General features: G+C 44.3%; 1 protein-coding gene across 7 annotated transcripts in view; it reads left to right on the top strand.

The window, feature by feature from the left end:
* Positions 1-1,977, top strand: part of GATAD2A (GATA zinc finger domain containing 2A) — a 146,726-nt gene extending 144,749 nt beyond the window's left edge. For all 7 annotated transcript variants that reach the window (XM_082268075.1, XM_082268079.1, XM_082268078.1 and 4 more), the window contains one exon: positions 1,567-1,977. In XM_082268075.1, coding sequence (XP_082124201.1) covers positions 1,567-1,694 — 128 coding nt within the window. In that variant the 3' untranslated portion in view covers positions 1,695-1,977. The remainder of the gene's footprint in view (positions 1-1,566) is intronic.
* The last annotated feature ends 22,280 nt before the right edge of the window (positions 1,978-24,257 follow it).

The raw sequence follows: 24,257 nt of genomic DNA, 5'->3' as shown, positions 1-24,257 counted from the left end.
GGACCTCAGACTGGGCCGAAGGTTTACCTTCCAACAAGACAATGACCCTAAGCACACAGCTAAAATAACGAAGGAGTGGCTTCACAACAACTCAGTGACTGTTCTTGAATGGCCCAGCCAGAGCCCTGACTTAAACCCAATTGAGCATCTCTGGAGAGACCTAAAAATGGCTGTCCACCAACGTTTACCATCCAACCTGACAGAACTGGAGAGGATCTGCAAGGAGGAATGGCAGAGGATCCCCAAATCCAGGTGTGAAAGACTTTCCCAAAAAGACTCCAGGCTGTATTAGATCAAAAGGGGGCTTCTACTAAATACTGAGCAAAGGGTCTGAACACTTAGGACCAGTGTTAATTTTGGCAGCAAATTTCAATTTAGTTTTAGTCTTAGGACTAAAATGGCATTTTAGTTTTAGTCCTATTTTAGTCTTCTGCAAGTGTTTTAGTTTTAGTCGTATTTAGTCGACAAACTCCAGTATATTTTAGTCGACTAAAACGCCCTACATTTTAGTCTACTAAAACTCATTTTAGTCATCTATAATCAAATGGGTGTAGTTCAATTGTAATTTGTAATGCATTATTTAAGCATTTCTCTACAATTTCCAAACTCATTATATACTACTGCTGGTCCTGGAGTGAAAAATCTAATATGTTATTATTTAGGCTTTGAGCATGCACCAGTGTTAATTTTTGGCAGCAAATTTCGATTTAGTTTTAGTTAGTCTTTTGACTAAAATGCCATTTTAGTTTTAGTTGTATTTTAGTCATCTGAATTGTGTTAGTCGACGAAAACGTTTTAGTCGGTTTTAGTCGACGAAATTAACACTGCTTAGGACCATGTGATATTGTTGCAGATTTATTAAAAAAGAAAAACTGAAATGTCAACAATTCTGTGTTTTTCTGTCAGTATGGGGTGCTATGTGTACATTCATGAGGAAGAAGAATGAACTTAAATGATTTTAGCAAATGGCTGCAATATAACAGTGAAAAATTTAAGGGGGTCTGAATACTTTCTGTGTGTGTGTGTGTGTGTGTGTGTGTGTGTGTGTGTGTGTGTGTGTGTGTGTGTGTGTGTGTGCGCGCGCGCGTGCGCTTACAGACACCTGAAAAGTGTTTGGCCATATTGGATTGAGGAACCGTTCTATGCAGATAATCACAGATGGGAATATTTCTCTGCCCAGGCTTCTTTAGGGGTGAAGTTGATTAGTCAGGATCTCAGCCAATTTCTCTCTGGGGTTTTTGTCTTTGTTTAAAAAAAAAAACTCTTCCTGCCCTCTCTATGTAAACAGGTATGCACCTTCATACAATCTGAATATGCATGATTGTGGAATTACCTTTGATGGAAAAGGCAGTGTATCCATGGCTGGCCATTATTGAATATCTTTATGCATCTAGACTCTTCAATTCATCTTTCACAAATCTATTACAGTAGTTGTTAATGTTGCAGTGCAAGATACGTTTTAAAAAATGTTTGCTATATTTGAGAAGTGGTAACCAGTTTGTGTGGGGTGTAACTAAAAAAAATAAACATATTTAATCGAAGTGTCTGCTTTTTGTTACATTTTAGGAGGAACGTTAACCTTTGTTAACCCTGGCCTTGCTGTGCATAAGTCTACAGCTGTGGATCGCCAACGGGAATACCTCCTAGATATGATTCCTTCCCGCTCCATCACCCAGTCCTCTACGTGGAAATAATGAATACATCCTCCAGGAGTGAAAAAATAAAGACAAACATAAATTTAGTGAACATAAGACAAGAAAGGACTGTTTACCCATACTGTCCTTTCCCTCCATCCCACGCACAGAAGGATGAACTTGTTCCAACGCCTTTCCTTTACATTTTTACTACAAATACAAACCTTGATAGCAACCTGCAAGTAAGGTGTTGGGTGTGCTTTGGTCTAGAAAGGGGAGTTCACAGGAAAAAGAAAAGCCACTTTGTTTTTGTTAATTTTTAGGCTGGCTGGCAAGTGTCATGGATTTTTTTCATAACTTCCCTCATGCTCCCAAATTGTTTTTTTTTCCATTAATAAAAAAACTACTCTGACATAAAGAAGGCATCCGAGAGTTCTCGACAATGCAGTTGGAAGATTATAACTGGATTTTTGTTTCCCTATAAATTTGAGGCAGTATTTTTTTTTTTTTTTTCTTTTCGCTTGGCTGAATTGATCAGGTCCACTTCTGATTTTGGAGCAGAACAGATCCAGTCAGAACAAAAAGCATTTGTTAAATGCACCAAATATAGTTCTATTTAAATAGCTCTATTAAAAAAAATGTATGCCTCACAGAGTGTGTTGCTGTGGATGGCCCATTTGTATGACATTCATTATCTGAAGAAGGATATTTGAATACAGCTCTTTCTGCTCTAATCCAGTTTGCTTAGTTTTCACTGGACTTAAGCTTGTGAAGGGTTAGAGGACATTTTGTGGGGTTGATTCAGGCCTCTGTTTTAGGTAAACTGCTGCATTATTCTAGAATTGATTTTCAGGCTGTTTCAATGGCTGTCCTTTATTCCTGTCTACTGACTTTGCAAAAAATAAAAAAAAAAACTAGAAAAAAAAAATAATTGCAACAATAAAATGGAAAGCTGAATGGGACAGTCTTACGGTTTCCCTGTGTTCAGTTTCAGTGTAATCCAAGAAATGACCCCCCCTTTTTGCTGGTAAACCAGGTTTTATTTAAGACCATTGGAAGTGTCGGATTGGCAAAAAAGTAGTTTGTCAAATGCTAAATCCTCTCTTCCCTTTATTATGTTTATTTTAACCCTCTTTCTGTTGTGTGGATATCGGTTTAGATACTTTTTTGATATATGCAGTTGTTTAGTACTTTATTTTGTTTGTTTTTTTTTGGGGGGGGAGGGAATGGAAACCTATTTTTTTCCTTTTATTTGTATAAATGATAAACCATAGAATTTAAACTTGACTTTTTGTGTGTATGATGGATTAGTATGAGAGACTGATATATTTTTTTTCATTCCACAATGTAGGACTGTTTTCAGGGCAACTTCTCATTTTATCATGCTTTCCCCTCCCCACCATGTTTTGCTCCCACATAAAATCTAAGTAAAGAATAAGACACTCAGGTGTATTTGGGCAAACCTTTTTTAATATTCAAATAAACTGCAACTCCTGGGTGTTTTTTTTTTGGTGGGGGGGAGGGGGGGCTCTTATTTAAATTCAAATGCATAAACTTTGGAAATATTGCTTGTAAACCCATTCATTTGTCCTTAAAATGTTTCATGTTCAACTGTTGGATAAATGGCCTTCAAAGGAGAGAATCTTTTACACCACTTAGAGATCATCTGTTCTCCAAAGCTTCGACTCCTGATTTGAGGAGTACAAATCGTTTAACAAACAGTTTCTTGAATTTGTCAAATTAACAACCCCTCCTTTCATTTGCAATTTATTTTTTTTATATATATATATATATTATAATACTTCTAACCAAAACTATTTAAATTTGGGTGTTGTGTAATGAAGACAGTTGATGTGTGAATTTATACTTGCCATTGCAGCCCCAATATGAATTTCCAGGTCAGAAAGGTTTGCAGCAGATGCATTTTGCTGCACACATGCACTAGCTGCTTGCCAGCTGGCCCTGTTGGCAGTCCTGTGCCACCAGCAAAGGAAGCAAACCAAGATCGCTCAAAGAACTTTGTGCACTTGAGGTTCACATAAGGCTACAAAATAAAGTATAACTTTACATACAGGATGCCCTGCATCACCCTCCACCCAAAAAGGGATGGTTTTGGATGGAGGTTTTTTGTTAACACTGTTCTCCTAAAATTAGGAGTGCAGGTTTTTGACTTGTGGGAAAAGCATAGTGCGTGTGAGCCTTGCTAGAGTGTGTGGGATTTGGGGATGCCCCATCACTGATAGAACTAGCCGTTTCTATTTAATCACACTGGCCAGAACCGCATTTCTGAATAATATTAATAAATAACTAAGCCAACTCATTTTCTTTTTGTGTGGTTTTTCTTTTTACCATCATTTTATGGTCTCCATTTCTGAGTTAGTCCTGCATAAGAGATACTTTATTTTTAGGAAATATAAAGTTCTAGCCAAAAGAGATTTAGAATTTTTCATTCATTGACGGATACAGCTCCTCATCTTCATGACTATATGGGTTATACTGCCCTAATAAAGAAAAAGGACACTAGGCAGACAAACTTGGCTACGCCTATGGGGCAGTCCCAGAGGGTATACTCCTGCTCTCTGCTATAGGTATTCAGTTTTTTTTCTGCCTAGTCAGGAGTAAGGAGCTAGTTCCTTGCTGGAATCTCTGGTCCTGGCAATTTTTTCCTTTAGATTTAGTTTTTTCCTCTCTATTTATTTTGTTCATGTAAGATCTACAATTAAGTGCCGGACTGGAGCTACAAACCGGACAATCTAGATCCTTAAGGTCCCCCCAGCCCAAGCTAGGCTGGCCGCAGCATAGCCCCACTGGACAGGGGCTGGACTGCGAGTTAAATGGCTAACGAGGGCGCATACGAACTGGCTTCGGCCTGAGTCACAGCGTTTCCTCCTGGCCGACCGCACCCACATTATGATGGAGCGGTGGTTTGCCTCGGGCGGTGCCCACCCTGGTGTGGTAAGTAACTGTCCCCCCCTTCTATCCATGGAGGATTTTGGGGTGGACGTGGGCACCCTGGGAAGGTTAGAGCCCCAGGCTCCCCCCTTTTTCCAGTCAGTTTCCCCCTTTCTCGGTGGTCTAATACAGGCCTTTACCCCCCATCTGCCCCTCCCCCCGGGATGGACATACCTTTTTAGGTGGGGGGGGGTGTCCCGGTGGTGGTGCCCTCTTTTTAGGATCGTTTTTTTGGTGCTGCTGGGGTCCACCCTGGGCCGCCATTTTCTTGTAGCCTTTTAAGCTACAGATCGGCAGCCATGTTTGTGTAGCCTCAGGCACAAAAAATAGTGGCGGCCATGTTTTGGAGTCATATGGGTGGAGATTTGGCGGCCGGAGCCCTTCCTCTGCCCCTCAGCCTCAAGTACTGATCCATGGATTTTACTCTTCATGATCGTCGTATGGTGTGCAGTTCAGGTTGTGAGTACCTAGCCAGTGGTGGCGAGTCCTTTTGTGGAGTTTTCTCTTCCTCTCTCTGCTATTGCAGCGATAGTGCTCTGTGCTGTGCCTTGTGGTGTCGACAGCGCAGTGGGGTGTCCCTTGCAGTGCTTTACACTTCTTTTGTGTGGGTTCCCCTCTCCATTCACTACCTCATCCCTTCTCATAGGCTGTCGGGCCCTCCGGGTCCCAACAGCTGACTGCACTGACGGCGTTCCTGGAGTCCAAGGTAGATTTGGTCCTGGGCAAACGGGCCAGCAAGAAGCGTCTCCCACCTTCATCCATCTGTTTCCTCTGTCTCTTCACATCCAGATTTGGCTGCAGCGGATGCGAGTTACTCTTCGGGGTCTTTGTCCACACACCCTGCATGCTCTGATAGTGAAGAAGATTCCTCTGTTCCTCTAGCCGCACATGAAAGGGAGCTAGTGGATGCACTGATTGTATTTGTGTGGGAAACCTTAAAGATGGAGGATGTGTCTAATGCATCATCGGAGGTGCGGGTTACCTTTGGTACCCACAGGTCTTCAAAAGCGCAAAGGTGTTGCCCTTTCCCGTGACATTTTGACAATATGGACAGTTTCTCCTGTAGTGGACTCCTCGGTTTCCAGGTTGAAAAAAGCCACTGTCATCCCGGTCGAAGAGTCCCCGGTCTTCACAGACCCGACTGATGGGATGTAGGAGGCCTTCACCCGGTATATGTTCACTGTGGCTGGTTCGGCACTAAGACCGGTAATAACTATAGCCCTGGTGTTGCAAGCTATGACTAAGTGGGCAAAACTTCTACGCCGGGACCTGGAGGGGGTACAGCTCACCCCTGCCTTTACGGAGCTGGTGGCTCAGTTGGTCCAAGGGCTACAGTTTTGTCTGTGACACCTCTTTGGATTCTTTTTTGGCTCACAAGCGGCCTTTTCGTCCCTCAGGGTCTCAAGACAAGGGATCTAAGCCCTTCAGGGCCTCTGCCGGGGGTATTAACAGGTCTTGGTCCGGCAAGCCACGAGCGGGTTCTGCCAGACCTGCAGACACCCGCATATGGGGCAAAGGTACGTCTTTGCTGGTTCTTGGATCCATGCACCTCCCTGATCCAGGACAAGTGGGTCCAAAAAGTAATTTGCTCCGTTTACAAGATCGATTTTCGATCACATCCTCCGGAGAGGTTCTTCCCCACTTGTCCCCAGATCGTTTAGGGGATCTCGATGGGGCAGTGACAGACTTGCTACTTCAAAGGGTGATTGTTCCGGTTCCTGACTTTGGAACGTTTTCAGGATTTTTACTCAAAACTTTTCACAGTCCCCAGGAAGGAAGGCAAAGTGCGTCCAATCCTGGACCTTAAGGCGATAAACTGCTTTGTGCGGGTACTGAAGTTCCGAATGGATTCCATTCGCACGGTTGTGGCGTCCCTACATTAGGGGGATTTCCTCGTCTCCCATCAGCATCAAGGAGGCCTACCTTCACATCCATTATGTGCCGCCCACCAGCGCTTCCTCCGCTTTGCCGTGGGCGAGGAGCACTGTCATTTTGTGGTGTTACCCTTTTGGTCTCCCCTCTGCTCCTCGGGTTTTCACAAAGGTATTGTTCCCAGTGCTAGCATTGCTGCATCAGCGGGGGATAGCGGTACTGGGGTATCTGGATGATCTGCTTTTGTGAGCAGAGTCTTCTCCCTGCTCTGTTGGCCAACTTAGAGAATAATCTGAAAACTTGAGGGAATTTGTTTGGATTCTGAATCTTCAGGAATCTGCTCTGATTCCGTCCACAAGCCTGGACTATCTGGGTCTGACGCTGGACTCTGCCTCAGCCAGAGTTTCTTCCTCTGGAAAAGCTTCAGAAATTGCAGGAGGCAATTCAGCTTCTGCTGTCCAGCAGACGGTTATCTCTTCGGACTTGCATGCAGGTGCTGGGGCCTGATGGTGTCTACCTTCGAGGCGGTTCCGTTTGCACAGTTCCACATGAGATCTCTGCAAACTGAGATTCTGGTGAAATGGAACAAGGATCCTCAGTCTCTAGACAATCTGATGCTGTTGAGCCGAAATACGAGGGGGGGTCCCTGGTTTGGTGGCTTTGTTTTTCGGCATGTTGTCAGGGAAAATAATTTCTTCCCTTGTACTGGACTGTCCTTCCCATGGAAGCCAGCCTGTCTGCTTGGGGAATCTTCCTTAGCACAGTATGCTCAGATGGTGTGGACTCTGGAAGAGTCCAGGCTACCGATCAATGTACTGGAGCTGTGAGCAGTCTGGCTCATTGGACAAGTCGTCTCCAGGGGTGTCCGGTACAGATTCAATCAGACAATTCGACGGTCGTAGCCTAGAACAATTACCAAGGGGGCAGAAAAAGAGTCGTCTTGGTTCGGGAAGTAGCCAGCCTTCTCAGGTGGGCAGAACAAATTGTTCCAACACTCTCTGCTTTACACATTCCAGGGGTGAAAAATGGGCAAGCGGATTACCTCTGTCGACAGGTGTTGGACCAGGTGGAATGGTCACTTCACATCCGGAGGTGTTTCATCAGTTGTGTCTCCGGTGGGGTACTCCCGAGGTGGATCTGTTGGCCTCTCGCCTCAACAGGAAAGTGCAGAGGTTTGTGGCACGGTCTCGGGATCCTCTGGCCGAAGCCACAGACTCATTAGTGGCTTCTTGGAGACCTTCTGATTTACGCCTTTCCTCTTCTCAAGCTTCTGCCGAGGAAGAAGGCCTTACTGGTCTTGGTGCACTGATCTGGTATGGGTGGTTGCCAATGCCTCTTGGAAACTTCCGCTCGGGGAAGATCTGCTGTCCCAAGGGCTAATATTCCATCCTGCTTTACAGTTGCTGGTTTTGACGGCTTGGCTGTTGAAAGCCAGGTGCTGAAGGATAGAGATTTGTCTGAATCAGTGATTCCTACGCTGTTAAAGGCTAGAAAATCTACTAGTTTTACCGTCGTACTTGGAAGACGTGCATTCCTCAGAGTTAACCCTCACTAATTTTTGGTGACTCTGATCTTTGCTTTCCTCCAAAGAGGGGTTGAGCAGCACCTGGCCTGAGTACCATCAAGGGCTAGGTCTTGGTGGTTTTCTTTCAACTGCTGTTGTCACACATTCCCTGGTGTGTACCTTTTTTATCCAGGGAGTAAGACATTTGGTTCCTCCAGTGTGGTCTCCATTGCTGCCGTGGGACCTCAATTTGGTGTTGTCAGTTCTCCAGAAGCCTCCTTTTGAAGATATTCGGGACGTTCCCCTGCTTATAATATTCTAGAAGGTGGCCTTTTTGGTGGCTATCAATTCTGCGCGCAGGGAGTCTGAGCTGTCGGCGCAGTCTTGTCCACTTTACCTGGTGGTTCACAAGAATAAGGTGGTTCTTCGTCCATGTCAGTCTTTTCTTACGGAGGTAGTCTCTGATTTTTATTTGAATGAAGACATTGTGTTGCCTTCCCTGTGTCCCAGGCCTAAGCATCATAAGGAGGTTGCTTTGCATTCCCTGGATGTGGTTCTGGCAATAAGGGTGTACTTGGCAGCTACGGAGTCTTGTAGTAAGTCACTCACTATTTTTCCTCACGGATGGACCTCGCAAAGGGCTGGCTGCGACCATTTCCAGATGGATCAGACTGTGGTTCAGGCTTATTCCATTTAAGAGTCAGGTTCCTCCTTTCCCTCTTAAGGCACACTTTACTTGGGTGCTTAATGCCTCCTGGGCCTTCCATCATCGGGCATCAGTGCTGCAAGTATGCAAGGCGGCTACCTGACCGTCTGTGCCCACGTTCAAAATGTTTTATAAGGTGGCTGTGTTAACATCTGCAGATGCTTCCTTCGGCCGCAAAGTTTTGCAGGCTGCTGTTTAGAGGACTTGTCCTCTTTGAGGGTGTTTTTATATATTTTTTTTTTTTTTTGGGTAAGCTCCAGTTGTTGAGCTCCATGTTTTCGGGTTGTCTGTTTTGCCTTGGAAGGTTTTTTCTTACTGTTCCCACCCCTCATGTTTTGACTGCTTTGGGATGTCCCATATAGTCATGAAGATGAGGAGCTGTGTCCGTCAAACAAAAGAAAATGGGATTTTTGGCTTACCGTAAAATCAATTTCTCTGTTCATTGACGGACACAGCACCTGCCCCTCTATGGAGTTGGGTTTTTTTCTTCTGACACTGCTTGTAACAAAACTGAATACCTATAGCAGACAGTGGGAGTATAGCCCCTGGGACTGCCACATAGGCGTAGTTTTTGTCTGCCTAGTGTCCTACTCCTGTATGGGGCAGTATAACCTATATAGTCATGAAGAGGAGCTGTGTCCATCAATGAACATCATAGAAATGGATTTTACGGTAAGTCAAAAATCCAATTTTTCTTAACTGTACTTCAAAGGACACAGTTAATTTTTAGATCATGTTATGATCCACCTCCAGATGATTGCACACAGGCATATACCCACCCCTGCATGTGTGCACCCCTGGCTGTATGTGTGACTTAGTGCTATTTACTGCGTACAAGCTGTATGTGGGACTCGCATGCGCCTGAAATTTTCCCCACTGTGTGAGCCATGGTGTCCAGGTCTGTTGGCGCCCCTGGTTTGCATTGCAGGCCCAGTGAGATGGCGCTAGATGCTCCAATTCAGTGTGCAGACATACCTTGTTGCTCCTGCGCACGTGTGGTTTAGCCACGATGCTGTGAGTGATCTGTGATTCTGCCCTTTTTGCAACTGGACACCGATCAATGAGGGGCGTTTTTTTACACAACTCCACTCTTCTTGATACTGTCAGTAGTGCCTTTGTGAACATGGTAGATTTGGCATGAAATAACTCAGTTCTAGTTAGACTGTCTTCCCACCAACTCATTTCTGAGGTAACAGACAAGCTATGGCTCTGAATCGGCAACGTTTTTCATTTACCCCTTATTCATATTGGGAGGACGTAACTGTTCAAGTCGCCAACCGCACAGAAGTTAGAAAAGGAGAAAGTGTCCAAGGAAACAGAATCCTCCACAGCAAATGAATGCTCGAAGGAAAAAATCTTCATGCTCAAATATTCCCCAAATTTAAAGGGTCATGGTGGATTTACTCAGAGATGATCTGCAAGAATCTGAGGCAGTGTCTACTGACACAGACCAAGCGACTTGGGCCCTGTTCCCTCATCACAGCATTTGACAGCGGGACCCAATGGCTGCCGCTGCCATCAACCTGCCCAATGAGGAGGGAGACCGAGGCGAGAGCCGATGTTCTTGTCCACTTCGCTGGCTTGGATCGGGTATGAATAAGGGGGGCTCCTGCAGCACAGGTTTTTTACCTTTTAATGCAAAGAATACGTTAAGGTAAAAATCCTTGTGGCTTTAGAACCACTTTAACCACTTGCCGATTGCCTAACTGGTATAATACGTCATTACTTTGACGTTAAATACCAGGGTTATGGCTGCAGCTAGATGCCATAACCTCAGTATTTTGTCTTCTTTTAGGCACCGGTCTTTCAGATAAAAGTACTATCTGTGGCTGATTCGCTATGGTATCACTTTTTCAAAGCGACTGGAGATGTGCCTTCTCCTGCCGCTTTCCGGGCTTATGTTACCGATCGCTGAGCTTGGGGACCATCCGGCCCTGGCAGTGTCGCAGTGGATAAACGATGGCAAGATGGCCGCCACTCCTCTCAATGCCCTTGGAGGACCAGAGCGATATGACGTCCCTTACGGTTCTCAGACCATTTTTTCTTAAAGCAAAAGATGTGTGTGTGTGTGTGTATGAATGTATATATATATATATGTGTGTGTGTGTGTGTGTGTGTGTGTGTGTGTATATGTGTATATATATATATATATATATATATATATATATGTGTGTGTGTGTGTGTGTGTGTGTGTGTATATATATATATGTATCCCTAAAAAAAAATCCCCATAGGCGACACTTTTAAAAATTTTTACAGGTTACCAGTTTAGAGTTAGAAGTTCCAAGGCTCAAATTATTGCTCTCACTCTGTCGATCGCGGAGATACCTCATGTGTGGTTTGATCACTGTTTACAGATGTGGGTGCAACTTGTGTATGCGTTAGCGTCTGCGTGCGAGCTAACAGGGGATGGGGCGCTTAAATTTTCTTTCTTCTTCCTATTTATCTTTTATTTTTACACTGTCCTTTTTTAAAAAAAAAAAAATTTTTTTTGATCACTTTTATTTCTATTACAAGCAATGTAAACACCCCTTGTAATAGAAATAAGCATGATGGGATCAATTTAATGTGAGATCTGGGGTCAAAAAGACCTCAGATCTCACATCTACACAGTCATTTTTTTCATGATGGGGAAAAAATTGGCTCTTTAAATCCGTTGCTAGGAAGTGATGTATGACGTTTCTCTGGTCCTCCAAGGCCAGTCGAGTGAGGGCCATCTTTCCCTCACTCGACTTCTGCCTGAGGGGACAGTGGACTGGATTGTTTTTCCTGCTACCAACAGATCCGGTAAGCAGTAAAAAAAAAAAAAAAAAAAAAGAGGCGGGTGGGGGCATTTCTCCTGCTGCCCATAAAGTTGATCCTGTGGCGAATCCTCCGCTGGGACTACCCTTAAAGCAGACCGCCCACGTGTAAAAAAAAAAAAAAAAGCTGCTGCTATAATCCCAGTATTATCTGCTGCCGTAACCCTAGTATTAATGTCAAGTACTGATGTAGATACATGGTGGGCGGTCCCGGTCCATAAGTGGTAACGAGGTGTTGAGCAGAAATTAGCCTTGAGTACCATCTATGGCCAGGTGTTGGCCTTGGCGGTCTTCTTTTAGCGACCCCCTGGCCATGCACTTTATGGTGCGTTCCTTTATTCTAGGGCTTCATGGTCTGATTCCACCAGCGCGGATCTGAACTTAGTGCTTTCAGTTCTTCAGAAGCCTCCCTTTGAAAATATTCGGGAAATTCCCCTGCTTATGCTGTCCCAGAAGGTTACCTCCAGCTCACAGGGTGTCAGAGCTGGCGCCGGTTTCTTGTTGTACCCCCCTACTTGGTGGACCACAAGATAAGGTGGTTTTTCGCCAATGTCTGTTATTCCTTCCTATGTGAGTCTGATTTACCTTTGAATAAAGACATAGTGTTGCCTTCCCTGTGTCCCAGGCCTACGCATCCTGAGGAATTTTCGCTTTTTTTTTTTTTTTTTTACAGCACAAAAAAAAAAATTGCAGAGATGATCAAATACCACCAAAAAGCTTTATTTGTAGGGGGAAAAAAAGACATCAATTTTATTTGGGTACAGCGTTGCACGAACGTGCAGTTGTCAGTTAAAGTCATGCAATGCCGTATTGCAAAAACTGCCCTGGTCCTTAAGGAGGGGGATGAAACCTTCTGGTCCAGAAGTGGTTCAGGCAGATTGCTTCAGAGCAAAAGCTGTGGTCTCAGACCAAGATGGGTTCCTTTTGCTTATTTCAGAACGAAGCTTAAGCTAAAGGCATAATTTTAGGGAAAAAAAACCTGTACCCTCAAGCCCATTAAGACAGGCAACATGCTTCTGCAAAAGGTGGGACATCTGGTGCCTTGCTGGTTCCTGGATACTGCTGAGGTTTAGGTTGAAATTCTTGTATCCATAGACCACAAGCTGGCATTTCAAGTATTGCCACCTTTATTCTTCATAGCGTCAAACATGCTTATTTACGACAAGAGGAGCCTAGTTTTCTGCACTGGCCTTGTTCCACATTCAGGTACTCTTTGCCCTTGTTTTAAAACCAGAAAAGTTTAACAGTTACTAATACAACCTTTTCATGGTGCCCAAGCCAAATGGCAATGTGTGGCCTATTATACCCTGAAAGCACTTAAGTTTTTGCATGTTCTAAAGTTATGTATGGTTGGTGATTTACTTCCTGGTCTCTATGGCAATCAAGGATCTTCACCTCCCCATTTTTTCTGCCTCATCCAAATTTTGTGGTTGGGGAATATTTTCAGTTTGTGGCTGTACTCTTTGCCTTAGCAATGGTGCCATGAGTATTCAGGAAGGTGCTGGCCCAGGGAATCTCCATTCTTGGGTACCTGGTTCTGAGGCAGTAATCGTAGGGCCCTAAGAGGCCAATGTGCAACGCAGTGTAAGTCCTGTGGGACTTTGGCTGTGTCTTCTCTTCAAAATTCAACACTGGAATCTTTACAGTGCATGCCCCTTTGCTTCCTGAAAAGTTGGTTTTCTTTTTCATGTTGGTTCTCTTACATCCTTATGTTGGTATTTATTCTTTGCAGATGTGGTCTAATATTAGTAAGCTTTCAAAGGTGGAAACTGACATTCTGGTAGTCTAATATTAGTAAGCTTTCAAAGGTGGAAACTGACATTCTGGTAAAGTTTATAAAATTTATTGAAAGTCTCTAATTTTCTCATACATGAGGACAAAATATCCCCTAGTTAGATACTGGGATGTTGGAGGCTGTTCCAATCTTCACCTAATTTTCCTTAGGACCAGTCCATAGCTGAACGTGTTGGGGGGGGGGGGGGAACATGCCTGAACACTGAAGCACCTAAACGAGCTAAACTCCTTTTACAAATGCAGCTATTTGCAGGAAATTTTTCAGCTTTTTCCAGTGCAGATTACTGTTAGCTGCTGTCGGATACAAATGTTCATGTAAATGTAGCCTAATTCTGAAGGACTGGGTGCCAATGTGCCATGAGCATTGAGGAAGCACCTTCCTGCTACTGCTGATGGTTGCAAGTGTTTTGTGGAACTTGCCTTGGTTTGTGTCTGCTATTCTGGTGCTGCTCGCAGTATACTCACTGAGGTGCCCGACACTGAAGACCTGGAGATTAGTTCTCCACTAGAGTCTATGCTATTCCCCTGTCTTCCTATGCTCTGTTCGGTATGGCCATTTCTGCTTTGTCCCTGGTACATTCAGCTATGTGGGATTTTAATATGGTCAAAAAGCGTTACACTAGTTATAACTCAAAACATTAATAAACAAATACAGCATATTTGTGATCTACAAGTATTAACAAGTGCTCTAATCAGTGCAAATTATTATATGCCATAAAATTCTTTAACTAGCGGAGTTAGGGTTGTGTGGGGATATAGTTCTATATCATTTCATTGAGCATTTTATGGACCAAATAGAACATTTGATTGCTGACTCTGACCAAGAAGCCATAGGTACACTTCCAAGCCTTTCCTGACATCTAAATCAGATATTCCCACGGTCTCTGAGCTCTCAGCTGCTGAAACTGTTGATACCAAATCCTTAATGAACAAACCTACACTGAGAAAGAATTGTAATCTTTTGCCATTACTCCAAAATCTAAAGGCTGGTTTTGACTATCACTGTTGCAGTGGGCATCATCTTAAAATGTCAGCCTCTATCTTCTATTAGTGCTGTTCCCAGTCTTTGCTCTTTTAGGGGCCTCCAAGACTGTTCAGAGACCTTGCATGTGAAACTAATCTACCACACCCTAGCAGATTGGACCCAGACCATTAGAAGGGGCCTGATCAGTATTGGAGTTGATACCTTGATCATAGAGGGTTTTGAAGCTCACATCTGCAGCTTTAAACTACAATGTACTCATGTTTACTGACAGTAGACCTTTCGTAAACTGTGAAGGACAATTTGGATGGAGTGTTGGGCTGCATACTTGCTTGGTCTTTGAGGAAAAAGCATCTTGGAACTGTCCTGGGTATCTTCTTTAAAGTTGAACCAAACACACGGTTTAATTTACATTGTCCCTTCTATTTCTGTAGGTAGATAATGGCACTAATTATTTCAATAATGCAGGGAAACAGAAGCAGAAGGAGTTTATAGTCCTCTGCTGCTGGTCACAGGTTTAAAAAAAAAAAAAAAAAAAAGCCTTTGGAATACATAGTAAAAATAATAAACTGTTTTACATTGTCATACAAATATATTTTGGAAATCAATTCTTTATTATTTTGGCAATAACATGGTTTTGGATTTCTGACGGTTACAGACTCTCTTAGAATAAGAGGGAGGTGAAACCTCCAATCAAAATGCAATATCCCATGCCCGTTGTGTTTAGCTGGTTAGTGGGCATGGAGGAGGAGGAAGTGGGCTGTTATTTACAACTGTATATGCCCACATGTGACTTTGTAGTCACATGAGCTGCTCAGATGTGATGGGAAATGCTCAGCATGGAAACTTACTGAAAATTTAGCATGTGCAGAGCTGCCAGCACTCCTCGGCGAAAATCACTAGCTGAATTGGGGACTTGCCAATTATAAAGATTGTCCGTGTCACCATAGGATGATACTATGGACACTCAGAATACACCTGTGCCTAGTCCTATCATGTAAAGGATATTGGAAATAACAATTTCAAATGTACTGCGTTGGCATGACAGCACGACACCATGTCATAAGTTATATTTTTTATTCAAAAACATTATCAAGTTGTATTAAAGACATACACAAAGCATTGTTATAAAACTGTAACCTCAACCATTGTAAGTGAATCCCACCCTACCAAACATTTCAGAGTATCAGGTACATTCCAAAAACCGTGTGTTCTCAATAGAGAGCTTTATGGTAGAACTAGGTTTGGTAGTGTATTCCAACGGTGGTGGTGAGTTCACTTATCTACGCTAACATTCTCTACATGTTTCGCGCTATGGTGCTTCTTCTGGAGAGTATTGTTAATGTAAACGAATCACAATAGCAGAGGTCAGATACTTGTTGCACGATCTAATGGTTGATCCACATACATCAAAAATTATGCTACAGCGGTAGGTCAACGCGTGTCCACAGCCCAAAAACGGGTGCAGGTGGGGGGGATATTTGAGGTAAACTTTAAATCTTCAAGCCAAGGTGCTAATGTGAGGTTAGATAAATTGTATAAAGTATATAAACAGCGGAAGGTTTAGGCAAGGTACAGGCCTACAGACAATGTCTCCAGAGTCGGGTAAGGCAGTTCACTCTGTTTATAACTGGAAGAGAAAATCTTTCCCCTTTTTATATGCAACGGTGTAGAACTTGTAAGGCTTGCACTACTAAAGAGCTCCACCTTGTGGTGACCAGAGCAGGGGAAGTGCCAAGACAATATTCGCCTGAAATTTTTCCTGCCTAGTGCCCTACTCCTGTAGGGGGCAGTTTAACCCTACTGATATGCATCGGGGGACTGCGTGAGTCAATGAACGATTAGAGAAAAGGTGGATTCCCCCTATGGCAGGGGTCAGGAACCTTTTTGGCTGAGAGAGCCACGAACACCACATATTTTCAAATTGTAATTCCGTGAGAGCCATAAACTATATTTCAGGGGTCTGGAACCTTTATTTAACTAACGCAGTGACGAATTGTAGGGGGCAGTATAACCCTACTGATATGCATCAGAGTACTGTGTCCGTCAATGAACCTAAGAGAAAAGGATTTTACGGTAAGTTAAAAATCCAGTTATCTTACATCTCCAAGTCTTAAATATCTTGTTTCATCTCAGAAGTTCCAGCTAGATACCAACAGATCAGTTATAGCTTGCCTTCATCAGGGAGCCTTTCTGGTCTCTGTGGGCATTAAGGACATGTACAGCCTTTGCTTTGCTGTTAGCCTCCTTTCACTTCCAGTTTGCGGCCCTGCCTTTCAGCATTTCTTTTTCACCTTATATGCTTTGAAATAGTGAATACTTATCACCAGCAGACCATGGCTCTTCAAAAAAAAAAAAAAAAAAACAACAAAAAAAAAACCGTCCAAATGTGTATTAAAGCGATCATATCACCGTGTTAAAAGTGCAACAGTTTGGAGCAGCACAGTACCCCTTCATCAGGCATTATGATTAAGGGGTCCTGCATGGCTCTGAAAACTTTCACTTTTGCCATTGTTATATGATCGCTTCAATGAATAATTGGAAAATATTTTAAAGGTATATGGTGTGTTGGCAGTAGAGGCTTTGAGTATTGTTGATATCAGATTCCAGCTGGTAGTTGCTACATTAGCTTAGGGTTATGTCCAGAAACATATGTGACCTGAAAATTCTATGTGATCTGGGGTTCTTTAAGGTGCTGGCTCCTGAGCTATAAAAGTGATAATCCCCACACTAGATAAACTAAAATGTAATCCAAAAATTTACAATTCATGCTACTCCAATTATAGAAAGATAAAAAAAAAAATAGTGAACTACTGCCATGTGAAACCACATATACCTGTATCACCAGTAGAGCCACAAATCACTGAAATTAGTGATTCAAATATCAAACAACTCCCAAACTTAGTCTCTGTATAAAAATATACAAAATGCACAACATGAACAAGTGATCGTATGATTGTACCATAAATAATCCCTCTGGTGAAAAATAAGAGATCCAAAGAAATCAAAAAGAATCCAAAAAATAGCGAGTCTAGTGAAAACTTATTACATTTAAATCACCATAAAACTTCACCACCGTTGTGTGTCAGCACTTTCCACTCCTATTGGATGTTAACTCGCTAAATAATCCCCCCCCCCCTCCCCCAAACCATGCTCATAGTTTGGGCAAATACGCTTAAGTTAAGAACAGTATTGCAAAGTCCTTTTAGTAAGCCTGTTCGCTTCTCCACCCCTCTTGTGATAATTATCACTCTGTAAGGGTACATGGAAAAAAAAAAAAAAAAGAAAGGCTCCGCTAGTGTAACGTACTCAAGCATTTATTAAAATCCACTCACATGTTAAAACTTAATCATAGGCATTAAACATACAGTATCTCACAAAAGTGAGTACACTACTCACATTTTTGTAAATATTTTATTATATCTTTTCATGTGACAAGACTGAAGAAACTACACTTTGCTACAATGTAAAGCAGTGAGTGTAAAGCTTGTATAACAGTGTAAATGTGCTGTCCCCTCAAAATAACTCAACACACAGCCATTAATGTCTAAACCGCTGGGAACAAAAGTGAGTACACCCCTGAAATATGTCAAAATTGCGCCCAATCTGACGTTTTCCCTCCCTGGTGTCATGTGGATCATTGATGTTACAAGGTCTCTGGTGAGAATGGGGAGCAGGTGTGTTAAATTTGGTGTGATCGCTCTCTCTCTCTCATGCTGGTCACTGGAAGTTCAACATGACACCTCATGGCAAAGAACTCTCTGAGATACTGAAAAAAAAGAATTGTTGCTCTACCTAAAGATGGCCTAGGCTATAAGAAAATTGCTAAGACCCTGAAACTGAGCTGCAGCACGGTGGCCAAGACCATAGAGCGGTTTAAAAGGACAGGTTCCACTCAGGACAGGCCATGCCATGCCATGGTCGGCCAAAGAAGTGCATGTGCTCAGCATCATATCCAGGGGTTGTCTTTAGAAAATGGATATAGGAGTGCTGCCAGCATTGCTGCAGAGTTTGAAGGGATGGGGTGTCAGCCTGTCAGTGCTCAGACCATATACTGCATCAAATTGGTCTGCACGGCTGTTGTCCCAGAAGGAAGCTTCTTCTAAAGATGATGCACAAGAAAGCCCGCAAACCGTTTGCTGAAGAAAAGCAGATTAAGGACATGGATTGCTGTAACCATGTTCTGTGGTCTGATGAGACCAAGATAAACTTATTTGGTTCAGATGGTGTCAAGGGTGTGTGGCAGCAACCAGGCGAGTTCAAAGACAAGTGGGTCTTGCCTACATTCCAACATGATGGTGGGAGTTTCATGGTCTGGGGCTGCATGAGTGCTTCCTGCACTGGGGAGCTACAGTTCATTGAGGGAACCATGACTGCCAAGATGTACTGTGACTTACTGAAGCAGAGCGTGATCCCCTCCCTTCGGAGACTGGGCCGCAGGGCAGTATTCCAACATAACGACCCCAAACACACCTCCAAGATGACCACTGCCTTGCTAAAGAAGGTGATGGACCTACCAAGCATGTCTCCATACCTTAACCCTATTGAGCATCTGTGGGGCATCCTCAGATGGAAGGTGGAGGAGCGCAAGGTCTCTAACATCCGCCAGCCTGTGATGTCATCATGGAGAAGTGGAAGAGGACTCCAGTGGCAACCTGTGAAGCTCTGGTTAACTCCATGCCCAGGAGGGTTAAGGCAGTGCTGGAAAATAATGGTGGCCACACAAAATATTGACACTTTAGGCCCAATTTGGACATCTTCACTTAGGGTTGTACTCACTTTTTTTTTTTTTGCCAGCGGTTTAGACATTAATGGGTGTGTGTTGAGTTATTTTGAGGGGGACAGCAGATTTACACTGTTCTACAAGCTGTACACTCAATACTTTACATTGTAGCAAAGTGTCATTTATTCAGTATTGCAACATGAAAAGATATATAATAAAATATTTACAAAAATGTAAGGGGTGTACTCACTTTTGTGAGATACTGCATGTAATGGACATGCAATCTGGTCCCCATTGACCTCACCACCTCCAAGCTGGCTACAGATCATCATCCGGGAATCGTAACTGGCTCTCACTCTGCTAGTCTGGCTGCTGTACAGTCACGCCCCAATGCGTTTCGTCACTTCTGACTTTGGAACTAGCCTTGCTGCTCTCCCTGGGCAGCCCTGTTGTGGGTTACATAGATAACCTCCTATTGAGGGAACAGTGAACAAAGATTCTGGGGATAATGCACCCCTGATTGGCCCAGACCTTGCAGAGATTTGGCTGCTTCTTGAACCTTCAGAAAGCAGGGCTGCAATAGACTCACCTTTTTGGAGTATTAGGGTCTACTTTTAAACACTGCACAAGCAATTTTTCTTTCCCAGAAGAAATGTCAAACCACTCTGCTCCTAGCCTCAAACTCTTCAGTCTAGGTTCAATAGGTGGCAGATGAGTCAAAAATTCACCATTATTAGTGAGGGAAAAGCATTTGTTGTGGGCTTTATTTTGAATAGCTTGAATGCATGTTGAAATACATAAATGGGGCAGCAAAGAGAAGATTAGTTTAAAGCAGAACTACACTGCATCTATTTACCACAAACCAAAAACACAATTTAATTAATTTCTAATATATAAAAAGGCTTTATTTTGCTGAGAAATTACTTTAAAAAACATCCCTCTAGCATTTCTGGCTGTGGCTAAGAAAGTAAGGGCAAATGATTCATGTAGTATTTAATTCCTGGAATCCACATACCCTTAGCTCAGGCACATGGGCAGGAGCGTGTTCTTAGCTGACAAAACCCCTCTTCCCCTCTTGAAAACTCATGGGATGTATGACATATTTTGCATAGGAAAGAAACCAGAAAGTAACTAAAGAAATGGAGAAAAAAAAATAAGTTATAAGTAATACAATTCTATCTCTTTACTAGTTTTAGCAGCATAAGCAATACAAATAGTCAATTTTGATAGAGAGTGAAATTCGAATTAAATATTGCAGTATAATTGCAAGTAATGTCCATCTAGCAAAGTGGTTGGCTAGTGGAAACATGTTCTGCACATGTCATTAGGCGCTTCCCATGGACACCTGGAATATCAGCGTCATGTATCCCAGCAGTCCATGTGCGTCGTCTCATACCGAAATCTCGCGCTATTTCCCAACCGGAAATGACGCAAACAGGAGGAGTGCCGCGCGGTGGCATTAATGTGCAGGCGTGAGATTGGGAGTTGTATGCTGGGTAGCCAGCTGCACCTTAACCACTTTACCACCGGAGGATTTTGCTGTCTTCCGTCCAGGCCACTTTTTGCGATTCGGCGCTGTGCGACTTCAACTGACAATTGCACGGTCGTGCGACGCCGTACCCAAACAAAATTTACGTCCTTTTTTTCCCACAAACAGAGCTTTCTTTTGGTGGTATTTGATCACCTGTGCGATTTTTACTTTTTGCGCTATAAACAAAAAAAGAGCGTTTATTTTGAAAAAATAACAATATTTTTAACATTTTTTTATATGAAATTCCCCCCAAAAAAGATGTAAAAAACAATTTTTTAAAAATTTTTTGGCCAATTTGTTTTCTGCTACCTATGTTTGGTAAAAAAAATCGCTATAAGCGTATTTTGATTGGTTTTCGCAAAAGTTATTGCGTTTACTAACAAAGGGAAAGATTTCTGTCATTTTTGGTGTTTTTTTTTTTTAACGCGTAATGGCGGCGATCTGCGATTTTTTTTTTTTTTTTTTTTTTTTTTGCGGGACTGCGACATTGCGGCGGACAGATCGGACCCTTGACTGACATTTTTGACACTTTTGGGGGTACCAGTGACATTACTGCAGTAATCAGTGCTATATATATATATATATATATATATATATATATATATATATATATATATATATATATATATATATATATATATGCACTGTTACTGTAAAAATGACACTGGCAGGGAAGGGGTTAATTTTATTGGAGAGGGAGGGGTTAATGTATGCCTGGTGCTTACTGACGTGTGGGGGGGGAGGTGACTGAGTGAGTCAGGGACAGATCGCATGTCCAGCTATGCTGAACAGTCCGATCTGTCACTCCCTGTCACTATGGAGATCCGCCTGCTTGTGTTTACACAGGCGGGCGGATCTCCACACTAGATCCCTGGCGATCGGGGCAGAGCAGCGGCGATCGCCGCTGCTCCTCCCCTGGCCCGACTCCCGCTGTGAATGAAAACAGCGGAGCGAGCCTCCGGCGGCGCGCAAGCGCCGCCCAGAAGGGGGAGTGTCTGACGACGTAGTACTACGTCGTCAGACGATAACGAGCCCCTCTGCCGCAGTAATATTACTGTGGGCGGAGGTAAAGTGGTTAAGAGATACAGTAGGGCTCCAAATGCCCACAGTGGACATGGACCCTGCCAGCTTCCAAGATCAAGTTTATTTTTTTATTTAAATATAAATTGGAAGGACTACACTATATATATATATATATATATATATATATATATACTATGGTAATGTTACAGATAAAGTAACCAAAATTGCAGCAGAGTATTAAAAAAAAAATGACTTGAGGGAATAGGACTCTGCTGTAATAATTTCAAAGGGGCCTTAAATGTGCATCCACACTACAAACATGACTCTCAACGCACTGTGACGTACATACTAAGGGCCCTTTTACACAGCCGTTCCGCTCTGTGCACTCCGCTTTGCTCAGTGGGGGATCGCTCCGCTGATCCCCGTTGAGCAGGCGGATGACAGATCTGTTTCAGCTCACTGTGCAGAGATGGACCTGTCAGAGTCCCCCTGACCCCCCCCCCCCCTATGGGAGATCGGATGAAAATGGGCTGTCTGTCCTCATCATCCGATGCTCCAGATGGATGGAAAATAGTCACCATCCGTCTGGATTTGGCAGGCAGGATTGGATCAGATAGCGATGGTTGTCAGCGGACATGTCAATGGAGGGTCCGATCAGGTCCTCCTGAAAAAACTGCCAGGCGGACCTCATCAGAAGGCCCGTGTGAAAGAACCCTAATAGACAGTTGTGCTGTGTTGAGATGGAAAAAAAAAATAAATAGCTGGGACATATGTTTTTGGTATATGCACATATTTTGAGGGCTAATAAGCAAAGGGTGTGCACATGTAGAAATGCATGTGCAACACACTTGTCAAGTGACAGGAAAATACATGATACATGTATGCAATGCTCAAGCATAGGTGCAATAAAACCTAAAGTAACCTGTCAAGAGATAAATGCAGAGATTTGATTGCTTTTATCTTCATTGCCATTCATCTGTGTAAGTTGATAGGAAGGGCACTGAAGGACGTTACGTTATCCTACCTGAGCGCCAGCAGGAAGGAGATTGCTGAAACCGGAAGCAGGACTGTGTGCGTGCAGAGAGGAGAGGAGGAGGAGAAGGTGCTGCGGGGGAGCCGGTGCGGGAGATCTCCGGGAACCGAGGGGTCCGTTAACTGAAGGGGAGGATCATCTGAGCGGCGACAGAGGAGGACTAAAGGACTGAGTACCCCCCCACCCCTCAGAAGAGCGGCGGCGTCCGGGCTAGAACCCCCTCCCCCCCCTGTAAGGAAGCGGGCGGCGAGCGGACCGATAACCCCCCCCCCCCTTGTGCGGCGGCGGTGTCCGGTGCTAAGACCCCCCCCTTGTTGCGGGTGGCGTGCGGGAACCCCCCTCTCCCCACAGAGAGGAGCAGAGGAGACTAGCTGACAGGGATTGACCGAGGGAGGCGGGGTGCTGTGAGGAGACTGACTGACTCACCGTCAGGAACTGCTAGTGACACAGGCTTAAAGGGACACACACTAGGTAAGTAAGACTGGTGACTTAGATTAAACAGGGACTGAGGGGGTAGTGTAGTACCTGAGTATACTGTGAGTGGGTGCGTCTGACCGGGCTGCGACTGAGTGTTGTGCGTCTGACCGGGCTGCGACTTAGTGTTGTGCGTCTGACCGGGCTGTGCGACTGAGTGTTGTGCGTCTGACCGGGCTGCGACTTAGTGTTGTGCGTCTGACCGGGCTGTGCGACTCAGTGTTGTGCGTCTGACCGGGCTGTGCGACTTAGCGTTGTGCGTCTGACCGGGCTGTGCGACTAGTGTTGTGCGTCTGACCGGGCTGTGCGTCTTAGTGTTGTGCGTCTGACCGGGCTGTGTGACTTAGTGTTGTGCGTCTGACCGGGCTGTGCGACTCAGTGTTGTGCGTCTGAACGGGCTGTGCGACTTAGCGTTGTGCGTCTGACCGGGCTGTGCGACTTAGTGTTGTGCGTCTGACCGGGCTGTGCGACTTAGTGTTGTGCATCTGACTGGGCTGTGCGACTGTGTGCGTCTGACCGGGCTGTGCGACTTAGTGTTGTGCGTCTGACCGGGCTGTGCGACTCAGTGTTGTGCGTCTGACCGGGCTGTGCGACTTAGTGTTGTGCGACTTAGTGTTGTGCGTCTGACCGGGCTGTGAGATTGTGAGTGTTGTGCAACTGAATGTCAAGTGAGTGGAGCGGAATACCAGAGGGTGAGAAGGTAGCGTTAGGAAGCCAGGAAATAGCCACATAGGATAGACTTAAATCGCTGAATCCCCGTTAGATTAGATTAGTAGGTACAATGCCCGGCGGGTGTGGAGATGCGACTCGGTGTACATCTTGTGATATGTATGCGTTCCTCGGACATGTGATCGAGGGCGAATACAAATGCGCAAAATGTAAGCACGTTGCTTCCCTGGAAGCTCAGGTCCTGAATCTAGGGAAGCAGCTGGCAACACTGAGACGAATGTCCATACCGGAGGAGAGCCAGGATCGTACCAGTCAGGTGCAGACAGGGGTCTGCACAGAGGTGGGCGGAGTATCGGAGGTGCAGGCATCAGAGCAGAGTAGAGGGGTGACAGTTAGGAGGGGTAGAAGGGGACAAGGCAAGGAGGCTGATCCTGGGCTGGAGCACCCCAATAGATACGCCCCGTTGTGTGATGTTGGGGAAACCAGTCAGGGACCAGCATTGCTGGAGCAGAGGGACGCCCCTAGCTGCCAGGGGAAGAACACCTCCAGTGAGGCCGGG

Source organism: Pelophylax lessonae, assembly GCF_965119305.1.
Source record: "Pelophylax lessonae genome assembly, chromosome: 1".
NCBI lineage: Eukaryota > Metazoa > Chordata > Amphibia > Anura > Ranidae > Pelophylax > Pelophylax lessonae.
The sequence above is the reverse complement of the archived record's forward strand: the minus strand, read 5'-3'. Positions and strand labels throughout refer to the sequence as shown.